The 14,099-nt window shown below is 44.8% G+C and overlaps 1 protein-coding gene across 5 annotated transcripts in view; it reads right to left on the bottom strand.

The window, feature by feature from the left end:
- The window catches only part of atp11b (ATPase phospholipid transporting 11B), a 154,365-nt gene that overhangs the window by 56,922 nt on the left and 83,344 nt on the right, over window positions 1-14,099 (bottom strand). For all 5 annotated transcript variants that reach the window (XM_060941173.1, XM_060941174.1, XM_060941175.1 and 2 more), the window contains exons 15-17: window positions 9,732-9,800; window positions 7,439-7,512; window positions 1,160-1,263 (exon numbers count right to left, since the gene is read on the bottom strand). In XM_060941173.1, coding sequence (XP_060797156.1) covers window positions 1,160-1,263; window positions 7,439-7,512; window positions 9,732-9,800 — 247 coding nt within the window. The remainder of the gene's footprint in view (window positions 1-1,159; window positions 1,264-7,438; window positions 7,513-9,731; window positions 9,801-14,099) is intronic.

Below are 14,099 nucleotides of genomic sequence, written 5' to 3'. Positions count from 1 at the left end.
CTCCGAAGGATCCCCAAATATAAATGCACCTCGGTGAAAGCAGCTCTGCAGAGCCGCTGTGTTGTTGCTCATGTTCACTTCACTGGATAAGAATGAGCACCTTGCTGTAGTTGTGAAATTAATTTTTTTTTTTTTTTGGGGGGGGGGGGGGGGGGGGGGGATTCTTACCTTCGTGGAAATGAAGTGGGCATACCATAGGGTTTTTGACCTCTCCATTCGACACGGAGTCCCACTGAATGTCGTCCCCCCCCCCCCCCCCCACTTTTAAAATTTCTCTAGCTTTTCCTCCAATGATGAATTACTTTTGGCAAATTAAAAAATCTGATGTCTTCGTTTCGTTCAAAACAATTTGCATGTCCAAAAACACAGCAAAACCTTCCCATACTGATCAATAACAACCAACTGGGCTGAATGGAGCACTACAAGCATGCCCCTGTCACGGTGCCCTAGTTACCATTGCTATGGGGTCACATGACGGTGCAAAGCCTCTATTAACACGCGTCTCTGTGTGTCCTGCAGACAGCCAGTAACAGAGAGAGAGCTGTGTTCCCCAGCGTATGCGCCTGCGACCCCATTTTGATCAGCTGAACAGGAATGCTGGCTGCAGGATGACCCAGAAGCCTTCCTTGAGCTGTTTGAGCGTGTCACAGAGGTGAGCTTGTGGCCAACCTCACATGATGTTTAACATTTAATGGAGGAGTCTCCAGTGTCAGTCAGTGGTAAAACCAATACTTTACGTCTTTCAGTATCTTTAGATCAGGGGAGTTTCTTTTGAAACTGCATTTTTTTTGTCTGAATAACAAAAGAGGAGAGCCTAATGAGGTAACAACTGTGTATACATGCTATAATGTAAATGAGAACAGGAACTAACTTGTTTCACAGATGTTCTACAAGATAAGCAGATAAAATGTAGGCTGTGCCGTTCAATAATAAATTAAAAATTGCATTCCTAAACTGCTGTGGTAACACTTCAGAACATGCTGTTATAGAAAAATGATCAACTTCAGGGTAGTTACAGTAACTCTGCTTCATCACACCATACCTTTCCTAGAACAGCACAACACATTTGCCCTGTAATTGGCTGTAGTTGTATTACAGAAAGGACAGCGCCTATAACCGATCAGGTTCAAAGACTCTCAGTGTCGGTCAAGTCTCTTACCAGAGCGAATTCGTCCACGTGTACTCTCGTCTTCTCGATCTCTCCACCCTTGGTGTAGGGAAGAACAGAGGACTCGGCTCCTTTAGTGAACAATACCCTCTCCCCTAAAACATCACACAGAGCAACTTGTTAGCTGACTGTGTGTGTAACTGCCAGGTTTATTTCACCAGATTTAAACTCTTCAGGGCAATATTACTGTTAATTACAGATGAGCATTTCAGACACATTGAAATTTAAATGTTTAAGATGTTATTCAAAATATATACCAGTTAAAAGACCACATGCAGCATTACTGACATTTTAATCCCTGACAGGTGTCGAGGTGTTACATCGTACAACAGTAAGGTAATAAACAATTTCTGTTTCCGGGTATGTCGTGCGCATTCTGGCTGCTGCTTCTCACCAGAGCTTTTTTATTTTATTTTCTCTCCTTTTTTATTTTAATTTTTTTTCTTTTTTCTGTGTTTGATGTTTGAGTGTTTTAGTCCGCTGGTTGTGGTGTAGCTCCGGACCCAGTTTTGGGCGTTGGTTCCCTCCAGGCCGTGGGTGATGCCTGTGCTCCCAGCTATGGACTGCAGTGAGCTCGTTGCTCATTTTAACATCGTGGTTGTCCAGCGCTCTGTGCTTTAATGCTTGGCATGATGTTCCAAGCGATGTTGCTCGGTGGCGTCCCGGCAGCTGTGCAGGCGGTTTGGGACATACCAGTGCTCTGCGTGGCGGTGCTTCTGTGCATCCATGGCATGGTGTTCGAGCGATGTTGCTGGCGGCGTCACAGCAGCTGTGCTGGAGATGTGGGACTTGTTTCCGTGCGCCTTTTGGTGGGACTGTGGCTGCTACACCACTGGAATGATATCCTGACCTCTATTTGGTGGACTTTTTTTTTCTGCCTATTATTGTAAAGCAACCTTGGGTTTGAGAAAGGCGCTATATAAATTGAACATATTATTAATCAATAATAGAGGAACATTCACCTAACGTAATAATATGACTTGCAGAATCTACTCCGTTCACACCAGTGAGCTCATAACACAAATAACACTACTGAGATGGGTGGCACGGTGGTGCAGTGGTCAGCACTGTCGCCTCACAGAAAGAAGGTTATGGGTTCGAAACTTGCAGCCAACTTGGGTCTTTCTGTGTGGAGTTTGCATGTTCTCCCCATGCTCTGGTTTCCTCCCCCAGCCAAAGGCATGCAGGTTAGGTCAAACAGTTACTCCAAAGTGCCCACAGGTGTGAATGTGAATCATTGTTCGCATTCTGCATTAGCCCTAGATTAGCTAACTACCCAGAATGTAGCCCCAGACCAAAGCCAGCTGGGATTGGCTCCAGCTTCCCCTGTGACCATAATGCAGGGCTCAAAATTCGCGGTGGTCCGGTCGCCCGAGGCGACTTAATTTGTCATTTGGCAGGTAATTCCTGTCAGTAGCCAGCCCGGCTGACTAGTTGAAAATAAAAAATATATATGAAGCGAAGATTCAGACACACCGTTAACTAAAGCTGCCACATATCAAGCGCGTGCCGTGTCTGTTCATCGATGTGTTTATTGGCAGGACGGAAACTACCGAAGAATTCCGAATCATATCATGTACGAGTCAGGCTGTCAGTTTTTTCACTACTGCGCATGCATATAACGCATTTCATTGAATATCGCGGTAATCACGTGTAGTATTGGACCAGGTGGGTGGAGCACAGAAGCACGGCAGGCCAGAACTGAGTTCTCAATGAACTATTTATTGCTAGCTTCCCAGCCACGCGCACGCGCACACACACACACACACACACACACACACACACACACACACACACACGTGTTCTGGTTGGGGAGAGAGAGCTCCCTTTCTCTGCTCTCCTCTCCTTTTAAAGGGCGCAGCCACTGGGGAAGACACACAAACACAGGTTAATCCCCATCAGGTGCAATGATTCCACCACTTACCTTCCCTGACTCCGCCCTCCATTCACAGACCGACGCTTGGCCATGCCCCCGCTGCCACATCACGTTATCAAATTCAATAGATGTGGCCACATTATCGCCCATTTAAACACGTGTTTTTGTTGTTTACATCTACATCTGCCAAAGCTACGTTGCGATGTGGAATTTTCTGAAAGGTGTACAGAAACCGCCAGAGATGGGGACAAAGCGACCTCGGTCTGAAGAGGAGAAACGACAAAGGACTTATAAGCAAACGTGGGAGCAGGGTAGGCCTTGGCTGTGATACGATTTTTATGGAATAATTAATTTTTTCAAGTTGATTCCTAGTAGAGATGCACCGATTGCAATTTTTTGGGCCGATTCCGATTTCCGATTTTCCATGGAGTGTGACCTGCCGATACCGATTTTGGCCGATTCCGATTTCATTTTTTCAAACCACTTCACAGCACACACAAAGACTATTTTCTTTTTATCTTTTCTTTAATAGAACATTCTGCCAGATTTTCAGTAATAAATTTTCAACACCTCAAAGGTTGAAAACAAACAAAAAGACATTGTTCTTTGTAAAATCTTTCTTCATGTTTGGTATTAACATATTAATTCCTGTAATAGGAAATTCACACAAACATTTTTTCTTTTCCCATCCAATATCTGGCACAAAAACAACTTCCCCCTCATATATTATTTGCCTACTGCTACGGAACACACTTTCATAAGCCTATTTACATCTGAAAACTTATGCCTTATAGAACAACCCATTTCTTCATTCAGTATCAAAATACAAAAATAATTTCCAGTCATACTTAAACCATAGCCATTCTATCATCTTTGTCAAATGTGTATTTGTAGAGTAATTTCCAATGGAATCAAGTGCAACCAAGGTCGTAAAACAAACAAAAAGACATTTTTTTCTTTCTCTCTTTGTACAAATCTAACTAGATGTTTGGTAATAGGCTAACGTATTAATTCCTGTAATGGGAAATTCACACAACCACAAATGTTTTCTTCTTTTCACATCCAATATCTGGCACAAAAAAAAAAAAATTAACTATCGTGAATTTTTTTTTTTGTTAACGGCGCGCGCGCCGGTGCTCGTTAGGCGCTCAGGACTGACACTGTTCTGCGCAAGCGCAACACAATCGCACTAGAAAGCATGTTCAAGCTGCCAGTGTAGCTGCAGCCTTTTTAGTTGCGAATTACGAGTATTTCCACTTTCATCTCTATGTGATACACAAGTTTTGATCGGCAGAAAATCGGCATATTTTAATTTTGACCGGCCGGTCGCCGGTCATGGCCGATCACGTGAAAATCGGCCGATTCCGATCGGCAGCCGGTCAATCGGTGCATCTCTGATTCCTAGTCAATATGAAGCTCCTAATGCGTTCTCTCTCATAAATGGTTAAATACAGAAAGCATGTTGGACATATTTTGGGTGCTATAGTCATGATAGTAAGTATATTTGCTTTCAATACTCATACACCAAGTTGCCAAGTTTTCCAATATATTATTATTTGTTGATGTTATATTATGGTGCTCTGTGTTGTTCTCATTTATGTATTTAACAACAGTATCAAAATACTCGGGTCTTGAAATAAATGCAGATTAGTCATGAACAATGGTAACTACTCTCTTTTGCGTTATTTTTGACAGAAGTAAAATTCATACATGAACAAATTTTGGCTAGTTGATTTTCTGTTTGGCGAGTTACTTTGGAAGGTAACTAGTCCAGCTGGCTGGTGGAAAAAAAAAAAAAAGAATTTCGAGCCCTGTAATAGGTAAGCAACAGACAATGGATGGATTTATGAGCTCTGTGCTCAGCTTTGTTAGCAGGTTAACCGTACGAGCTACAGAGGCAAAGGCAGGCGCAGCTACTTCCTTCCAAGCTTTAATTCATAACTCTATACACATTTACAAACCACATGGCCAAAGGAATCATTAATTTGGATTTATCGCTTTATAGCATCATACCTAATTTACACAGAGCTGACAACTTTAATTCCATATACAACCATCTTTTTGCACACTACCTTGCAGACTGCACACTTGGTATGTATACTACTTATCCATAATTTGTGTATCTCTTGTATACTGAAAGGTTTTTTGCACCCTGTGTATATTTTGTGCTTGCATTTGTACACTTTGTTTAGTAGGATGCCGCATGTTAATATATATGGTATTTGTTAGTGGAGCTACCACAATCATTTCAATGTGTAGTTTTCCATGTTGCATTACGCAAATGACATAAGATAATCCAATTTTGATTCTGAATTTAGAAAATCTCAACTCACATGTCAGACACATAGACAGAAAATGAAGGTATGGCTACTCAGAACGATTTCTCTCTTAGACTCGGAGGTTAGTTGTTTTTATAGTAACATCAGCAGGTAAATGAATAAATCAATCAATTGGCTTAAACTCAAATGTATGCCTTTCACTGATCAGTTTTAAAATATAAAGGTAATTTCCACAAATAAAGCTAAGTCACAATGCTTATAAGGTTATGAGTAGAAAATGACCAGAAATAATTGACAATTTGAGTTAAATCTTGACGTATGTAACCGGCTTAACTGTGGAAGGCACTGCTATTTTTTTTTTGCACTGCTTTTGTTTATAATTCCATTTTCCCCCACTGATAATTACAACTTGGGCGGCACGGTGGTGTAGTGGTTAGCACTGTCGCCTCACAGCAAGAAGGTCCGGGTTCGAGCCCCGTGGCCGGCGAGGGCCTTTCTGCGCGGAGTTTGCATGTTCTCCCCGTGTCCGCGTGGGTTTCCTCCGGGTGCTCCGGTTTCCCCCACAGTCCAAAGACATGCAGGTTAGGTTAACTGGTGACTCTAAATTGACCGTAGGTGTGAATGTGAGTGTGAATGGTTGTCTGTGTCTATGTGTCAGCCCTGTGATGACCTGGCGACTTGTCCAGGGTGTACCCCGCCTTTCGCCCGTAGTCAGCTGGGATAGGCTCCAGCTTGCCTGTGACCCTGTAGAACAGGATAAAGCGGCTACAGATAACGAGATGAGATAATTACAACTTTTAAGTCAGAAACTCATAATTACTATAATTACTCCATTCTGGCATGAGATGAAGGTATTATAGTTTTTGATTTGCAAACTGATTTAAGGGATATTTCATTCAATGTTAACATCAGGAATCAAATATTTAATCTCAAAAAATAAATGCCATTTAAAGTTTATTTATTTTGTTTGATTAATCAGACTCTTTCAATCTGTACATGACAGCTTTATTATGCTGTGTTTGGCTAAAGCTTGGAACTGATATCAGACTTGAAAAAGCTGAAGAAAATGCCTCTTCGACTTGGAATTGCTACTCCCAAGTTCAGCATATGACATCATGCCAAGATGTTGACTGTCGTAAGTAAAATATCACTTTAAATCGCTACTTTAAAGTAGTATTTACTGAAGATCAATCAACACCGACATCAGTTGGTTAAATCTATCTGTGTCCAAAATCACTCACTTATTCTCTACTCCCTATTCACTATCTAGGGAATTCTATATAGAGAACTATATAGTGAGCTCACTGGAAAAAAGAAAAGAAAAAAAAAAAAAAAACACTTGCGGACACTACTTCGCCGCACCATTATTTATGTCATTACTGTCACACAATTAAAACGTGCCAGATCAGTCGGCTGGTGGGTTTTCAAAATAATAAATACATGCTTGTATTTTTGTGATAAATACATATTCTACTGAGTGCATTTCCCACATTAATAAATACATAGTGCTTTGCTGCATCTTTTCCGTTCTTTTAAATCAATGCTGATGACTTTCTTCTTTGCCCTTGCCTTTTATTCAATCAAATTTGAGGCTTTTGATTAATTCCTCGCTCTGCACTGGAACTTTTATTCTGTCGTCTGCCATTCTTCTTTCAGAGTGACTGCACTGCATGATGGTATATATTGCTTGGTTAGTGACCATCGGTTGCACACTACTTTTCATGATGCATTGTGGGATACTACAAGTCCACTATATAGGGTGTAATTATTCTCACTATACAGTCGAACAGCACGACAAAATGGTGAACTCACCATATAGTCCACTATATAATGAGTGATTTCGGACACAGCGTATAACACTGACTGTACAGTTCACTGTTTTGAGAATGTAAATACATCATAAACTCATGATCACTAACGACACCTTTCTAGCATGTTGCTAACAAAACACAAGCTTTCGTCGAGTCGTCCATGACTTTTTCCGGCCCCAATTTGCAGCTCAAACTCTATGTAATTCCGAGTTCAGACTTCCTATTTCCTAGTTAAACTGAATGCAGCACAAGTGCGAGATGTGACATGTATTTGGTGTAAAATCAAAACATTCTGCTCACACACCTGAGGGAGTCTGTAATATCACACTCATGCGCCTTCGGTTTGCGTCAAACTCTAACACATGAAGGAGTTTATACCTGTTGAAAAAAAATATGCATTGTTCTGACAATATACAATCAAATACAAACATCACACTCAGTTAAGTGCAGAGTTTAATTTTATACCACAGCACCGCTTAATTCTGGACTCTGATTGGTCAGAAGGTTTTTTTTTTTTTTTACAGCAGCTCTAACAGTAGTGTAGCTGCAAATCACAGGTTTCTTTGAATGCACTTGTTCTCATTATCATTTCTATAGTAACAGCTCTTTCACATGGACTTGTATGGCAGACATTCCACATCAATATCTTTGATATGGTGAAGTTTGCTATGAGGAGACATTTATTTAACATTTAAAATGGCATGTTGTTCTTTACTAATTGTTAGCAACCTGCTGTGGTATAAGAGAAATTAAACACTTCAAGATTAGGGGTGCACCGGTACAATGGGCCCACGGTACGGTATGTATCACGGTTCTTGGGCTATGATAATGGTACAGTTTCGGTATCTTTATGTTTAAGCGCCCCCCCCCAAAAGCGCCACCTCCACCCCCCTTTCAACAATCAACTCTTAATTTTGTCTCGAGACGAATAAAACTTTCCATTCAGAAAAATGGCAGCATGACTGGCAAGGCCTGGTTTCTGACTCTACTGTATGATATCAATGGAAGAAAAATATTAAAATTAAAAGTGCTCCTTAACTTTGACAACCTGTACCCTTTGCCTTCTCCATTTTAAATAAACAGGGTACATACTTGTATAAGCAGTATTAAACGTAAAAATAAAGTGCAACATCAAGTTAGTACCCTATATATGAGATATCTAGTCCTTTATGTTGAGGTTCTTCTGTAAAAAGATAAGCATGTCCACATTCTCTGAATCAAGACGAGAACGGCTTGCACTGACAAGATCCAGAGAGAACTAGACAGGATGTCCGTGTCAACTAATTTTCAATTTCTTTCTGTGATGTTTCATAGAAGGGCGGCACGGTGGTGTAGTGGTTAGCACGGTCGCCTCACAGCAAGAAGGTCCAGGTTCGAGCCCCGTGGCCAGCAAGGGCCTTTCTGTGTGGAGTTTGCATGTTCTCCCCGTGTCCGCGTGGGTTTCCTCCGGGTGCTCCGGTTTCCCCCACAGTCCAAAGACATGCAGGTTAGGTTAACTGGTGACTCTAAATTGAGCGTAGGTGTGACTGTGAGTGTGAATGGTTGTCTGTGTGTCAGCCATGTGATGACCTGGCGACTTGTCCAGGGTGTACCCTGCCTTTCACCCGTAGTCAGCTGGGATAGGCTCCAGCTTGCCTGCGACCCTGTAGAACAGGATAAAGCGGCTAGAGATAATGAGACGAGATGTTTCATAGAGTTCCGGAATTACTTTGCTGCTGAAATGTGTGTGGGAGCGGACGTTGTAAAGCGGTTCAAATTTGTTCATCAGCTGACGAAATCCCGAGTCAGTAATCACCGGATAAGGCTGCATATCTTTGGCTATAAATCCTCCCACTGCCTTTATTTCTTTATGTCTTTCTGAATTTGTCACAAGTTGTTGCTGGAAGGCTGCAACGAAAGATTGTTGTGCTTTTGTTAAGAAGTGGACTCTCCTCGCGCCAGCTCCATCTGCAAGGGATACGACTGGATGATAGCGACGCAAATGCGAGATCATATTTGAAATGCTTCCACTTGAGTAGCCGATAGTAGCATAGCAAACTGTACTTTGTCTGTTTATGATCATCTTACCCTCATCATGGTATTTAACGCTGGAACCAAAATGATCCTACACAACAGATTTAAAAGACGGTGGTGACACTTAAAATTTGCTTTTCTCTGCCTCACTAGCTGTCACCATTCTTACGCCAGAGGTGAGAGAATATTTAATTTCACCTCTCTTCTCCAGCTCACATTTGCATACAGAGCGAAATTCAGGGGCTCCAGGGATGTTCCATGAATCTGAATGTACAATATGCATGTAGTCTGCAGCGCAATAAGCAAGTTTTGGAAATTATAGAAAACTGACAGGCATAGTGTAATACCGAGGTTCCCATGTGCGTATTGAAGCGTAGGGGGCGGACCAAACGGTTCAGTAACATACCGTGTACTGCTGCATCCCTATTCGAGATGTGCGGTTATAGAAGAATAATCAACTTCCTGATGGTACCGGTAACTGTACTTCATCACACCACCCTATTGTTGATTATTTTCCTATAGCAGCACAACACCGAGTGGTTTATTCCTTATACAACTCGTATCTGGACAATATTAAGTCTCACTTTTCTGATTTGCCGAATGTTTTGATTTCCATGTTTTCTCCATTACTTCCTGTGAAGGCCACGCCCATCCTGCAGAAACAAAGCAACAGAATTAATCAAAGAAAAAGGGGGGGGGGGAGCATTCCAATGTTTAATAGTGAAGAGTTAAGTAACAGACCTTATTCCACCTCATGTCTTTAAAAAAAGACACAGCAGTGAAATTTGGGCCAAAGGTGTGAGAAAAAGTCAGTTTATTCAACAGTCAGAAAGAAAATCTCTAAAACACCTGGAATAAAGTTGGACAGACTTCTCTCTCTCTCTCTCTCTCCTTTTCTTGCTTACTTCTTTCTCTCACTCCTTTTCTTTCCACTTTTAATTCTCTCTCTCGGTCACACTACATGACTTTAGTCCTGATTTTCCACTCGCAGGTAGTTTTTGGAAATCGCTAAGGAAACCCCTATATCGGAGGCAATTTGGCATTCGCTCAGTGATAGCAAATTGGCACTCAATCGCTATATGTGAACTGTTCGAAAACGCTCAGCGAGCAACTTGCTGGTGCATCACAGACGCACAAAAAATAGCAGGATAAATATCTGGACCTGTCGGGAGTCCAAATCCTGTAGTGTGAAAAGTGTTGTAACTGGTAATGAGTGCAGACACAAGCTACAGCCAAACAGAGTGCAAGCTGAGAGGAAACGAAGCGCAGCAGTAAAGCACAGGAACGTGGTTGCCAAGTCCATAGGTTTCCATTTGGGGTGGACAGCAGATTATTATAGTGTTTGTATAACACTATAACTATGTATAACAATCGCTGGTTACGAATGTAACCGTGGGTCTATGACTAAGTGGAAGACCGCCAGGGCGGTGCTGAAAGCACTAGTAGTAGTGGAAGGATCTTTGCATCCGCGCGTTTCGAGAGTCGCATACAAAAGTTGTCATCTCGTGACGTATGACGTGCCTGCCTATATAAGGCAACATCCCACGTCATTTGGCCTCAAGATCATTCTCGCGCAATCCGAGTGACCAAAGACCCTGGCGGTCTTCCACTTAGTCATAGAACCACGGTTACATTCGTAACCAGCGTTCTATTTCCTTCACTCCAGACCGCCAGGGCGGTGCTGAAAGCACTAGTGGAAGACGAATACCAACCCAGTCACGAGGACTTCAGAAGAGCATCACCACCTTCTGGAAGAACAGCTGCACACAGCAATGGCATGGACGCAACATTTAGCCTGTAGTACCGGGCAAATGTACATGTATTGGACCAAGTTGCAGCAGCACAAATGTCAGAGAGTGGTACACCCCAGAGAGCTGCCCATGATGTTGCCTGAGCACGCGTTGAATGGCAAAGGACAGGAGAGGGCACAGTACGTCCCATAGATTCATAGGCATGGGTGATTGCCTCCACAACCCAATGGGAGAGCCGCTGCTTGGACAGAGGCCTTCCTCTCGGAGCGCCACCAAAACAAACAAACAATTGGTCTGTCGTATGAAAGGCTGCCGTCCTATCAAAATAAAGCCTCAGAGCCCTGACAGGGCACAACTCAGCACGCAAGTCCGTCCTGTCTGCCGGTATAGCAGTCAGCAAAATTGGCTGGTTGCTAAACTGGGGAGCTAAGACTTTCGGGAGGAAAGCTGGGTTAGGCCACAATGAAACACTGTCAAACATAGGGCCCCAACGAAGACAAACAGCACTCACTGAGAGGGCATGTAGCTCACTCACACCCCGGGCTGTTGTGATGGCAAGGAGAAAAGCTGTTTTAACAGACAGCCACTTAATGTCAGCTGCTGACAGGGGCTCATAAGGAGGCAAGCAAAGGGATTCGAGCACAGTGTTCAGATCCCATGACGGACTCCGCACAAAATGAGGAGGATTAAGACGAGCTGCCCCTCTCAAAAAGGCTACCACCAGCCGGTGGGACCCAAGTGAAACACCTCCAACCTCTGAACGGTGGGCTGTTAGTGCGGCAACATACACCTTAAGTGTAGATGCAGCCCTGCCAAGCTCTAAAAGGTGCTGCAGGAAATCTAAAATCTGTGGAACAGAGCAGCTTAGGGGGTCAATGTTGCGTTCTGCACACCAATCACAGAACACCTTCCACTTGCCTGCATACAAGCGTTGGGTAGATTCTGCACGTGCGTTCACCACAGTGTTCCTGGTCCCTTCTGAACACTCCAGTAGTAGCCCCAGGGCCCCAAGGGCCACACCCAGAGCTTCAGGCGTTCGGGACATGGATGTTGAATCCTGCCCTCCATCTGTGTCAGCAAGTCGGGCCTGCTGGGCAGCTGACAAGGGGGTCCCACTAGTAGTGACAGCAGGAGCTGGAACCATGGCCTGGATGGCCAATGAGGAGCTATCAATAGCACATGGTGACTGTGATCGTGCACACGGCAGAAAGTCCTCCACAACAGTGGTAGAGGGGGAAAGGCATAAAGAATGGCCCTCAGCCAGTTGTGGGCCACAGCATCCTGGCCCAACGCTGCCGTTTCTTCTCCCAGGGAAAACCATGTCGGACAAGGAGTTGTCTGACTGCTCGCAAACAGGTCCACAGTTGCTCTCCCATAGGTTTTCCAGATCTGTTCCACCGTGTCTGGATGCAGTTTCCAATCCCCTTGAGACACCTTGCCGCGTGACAGAGCATCTGCCACACTGTTTAGGCGTCCAGGTAGATAAGATGCCCTTATGGAAAGGAGGTTGTCCTGAGCCCATACTGGGAGACTGTGAGCCACCTGAAGTGCAGCTACAGACCTTGTGCCCCCCTGATGATTGATACTGAAAACAGTTGCCACATTGTCTGTACGTACCAATACGTTTGCCCCGCAGCACTTCCTGAAAGTGGCACAACGTCAGAAACACCGTCATCAACTCCAGTGTGTTGATGTGGGACGTGCGCCACGGAGTAGGCCAGGTGCCGTTCACACCTTGCCGACGCCAGACTCCATCCCAACCCATGAGGGAAGCATCTGTCCGAATAACCTCCCACTGTCCCAGTGGGGGACCAAGTGGAACTCCACGAGTGAGAAAGTGTGCCTGGGACCAAGGTTTTAGCGTGAGCATGCAACAGCATGTTATTCTCACCCTCATGTGCCTGTCTCGCACTGGACACAGACGCAGTTGAAGAAGCCATCTCTGAAAAGCCCTTAGCCACAGAAGACCCAGAGGAATGACTACTGAAGCCGCTGTGAGTTTCCCCAACAGCTGAAGGAGAGAAATGTAACGCCGAGTTCCCCCGACACGAAGGTGGTTCACACCAGTGAGAATTGAACTTATTCTGTCTGGCGTGGGACTGGCCAGCATAGTGTTCGAATCCAGGGCAAGGCCGATGAAACATGTCGCCTGGACTGGGACCAGTTTGCACTTCCTCTGGTTCACCCTGAACCCCAGAGCCGTAATGTGTAGTAGCAACCGGTGAGCATGTTCCCTGGCCTGTTCGGGCAATGCCGCACAAAGAAGCCAGCCGTCCAAGTAAGGGAGCACTCTTAAATCTAAAATCGGCCTGAACCCGCCGTCTTTCTTTGGAACGAGAAAATAAACTGAAAAGAAACCCCCTGGGTGAACAATGGGGTCGACCATCTCTATGGCTCCTTTTTGTAACAAGGACTGAACTTCTCTCGACAAGGCTTCTGCCTGTCTTGGATTGGTTATAACTGTCTGTCTCACACCCGAATGCATTGGTGGCCGGCGGCAGAATTGCAGGCGGTACCCTTCTGAAAGGGTGGTGAGTAGCCATTGGTTGGTTGCTATTTCACGCCAACATGCTAGCTGGCTGCCTGTAAAAACTCCTGCCACTGGCCCTGACCAGTCAGTGGTCCTGTCTATGTTTTTTGGAAAGGATGGGGGGGGGGGGGGGGGGGGGGACCCGTTTGTCGAAGAGGGCGAAAACTCACGTGTGGCTGAGTGCCACCCTGCCTGGCCGAGGGAGATGGGGGGACCTTTGTGCAGCTCTAGGGGCCACATGCCTAAAGCGTGAGGCAGAAGGGTTTGGCGGGGCTCTGAAGGTGGGTGCTACGCCCACATGATGGGAGCGAGACTCTGTAACAGACACACGTCTGTCAAGGGCCTCTTGTGCTGCTGGCCCAAAGACCTATCCAGGTGCCAGTGGGAGGTGCCTCAGGTTGTTCCTGCATACTTCTGGGAGAGGCAATTGAGCCAGCCACACTTGTCGACGGGCTTGCAGCAAGGTGCCCAAGGTAGTGCCACACTGGTTGGCAATGACACCCATAGCCTGCAGTGCAAGTTCCAGTACCTCAGCCGCCAGTGGGTCTGCCGATGATGTGTTGAGTGCAGCATAACAAGCATGTGTGCCAGCGAGTTAGACACCCTGCCAAGAAAGGCAGTAGCGTTGTAAGCACAAGAAAGTAGCTCGTCTGTGCAGCGGCACTCAGCGT

This window comes from Neoarius graeffei, chromosome 15, assembly GCF_027579695.1.
Source record: "Neoarius graeffei isolate fNeoGra1 chromosome 15, fNeoGra1.pri, whole genome shotgun sequence".
In the NCBI taxonomy this organism is placed as follows: domain Eukaryota; kingdom Metazoa; phylum Chordata; class Actinopteri; order Siluriformes; family Ariidae; genus Neoarius; species Neoarius graeffei.
This window is presented reverse-complemented; position numbering and strand designations above follow the sequence as displayed.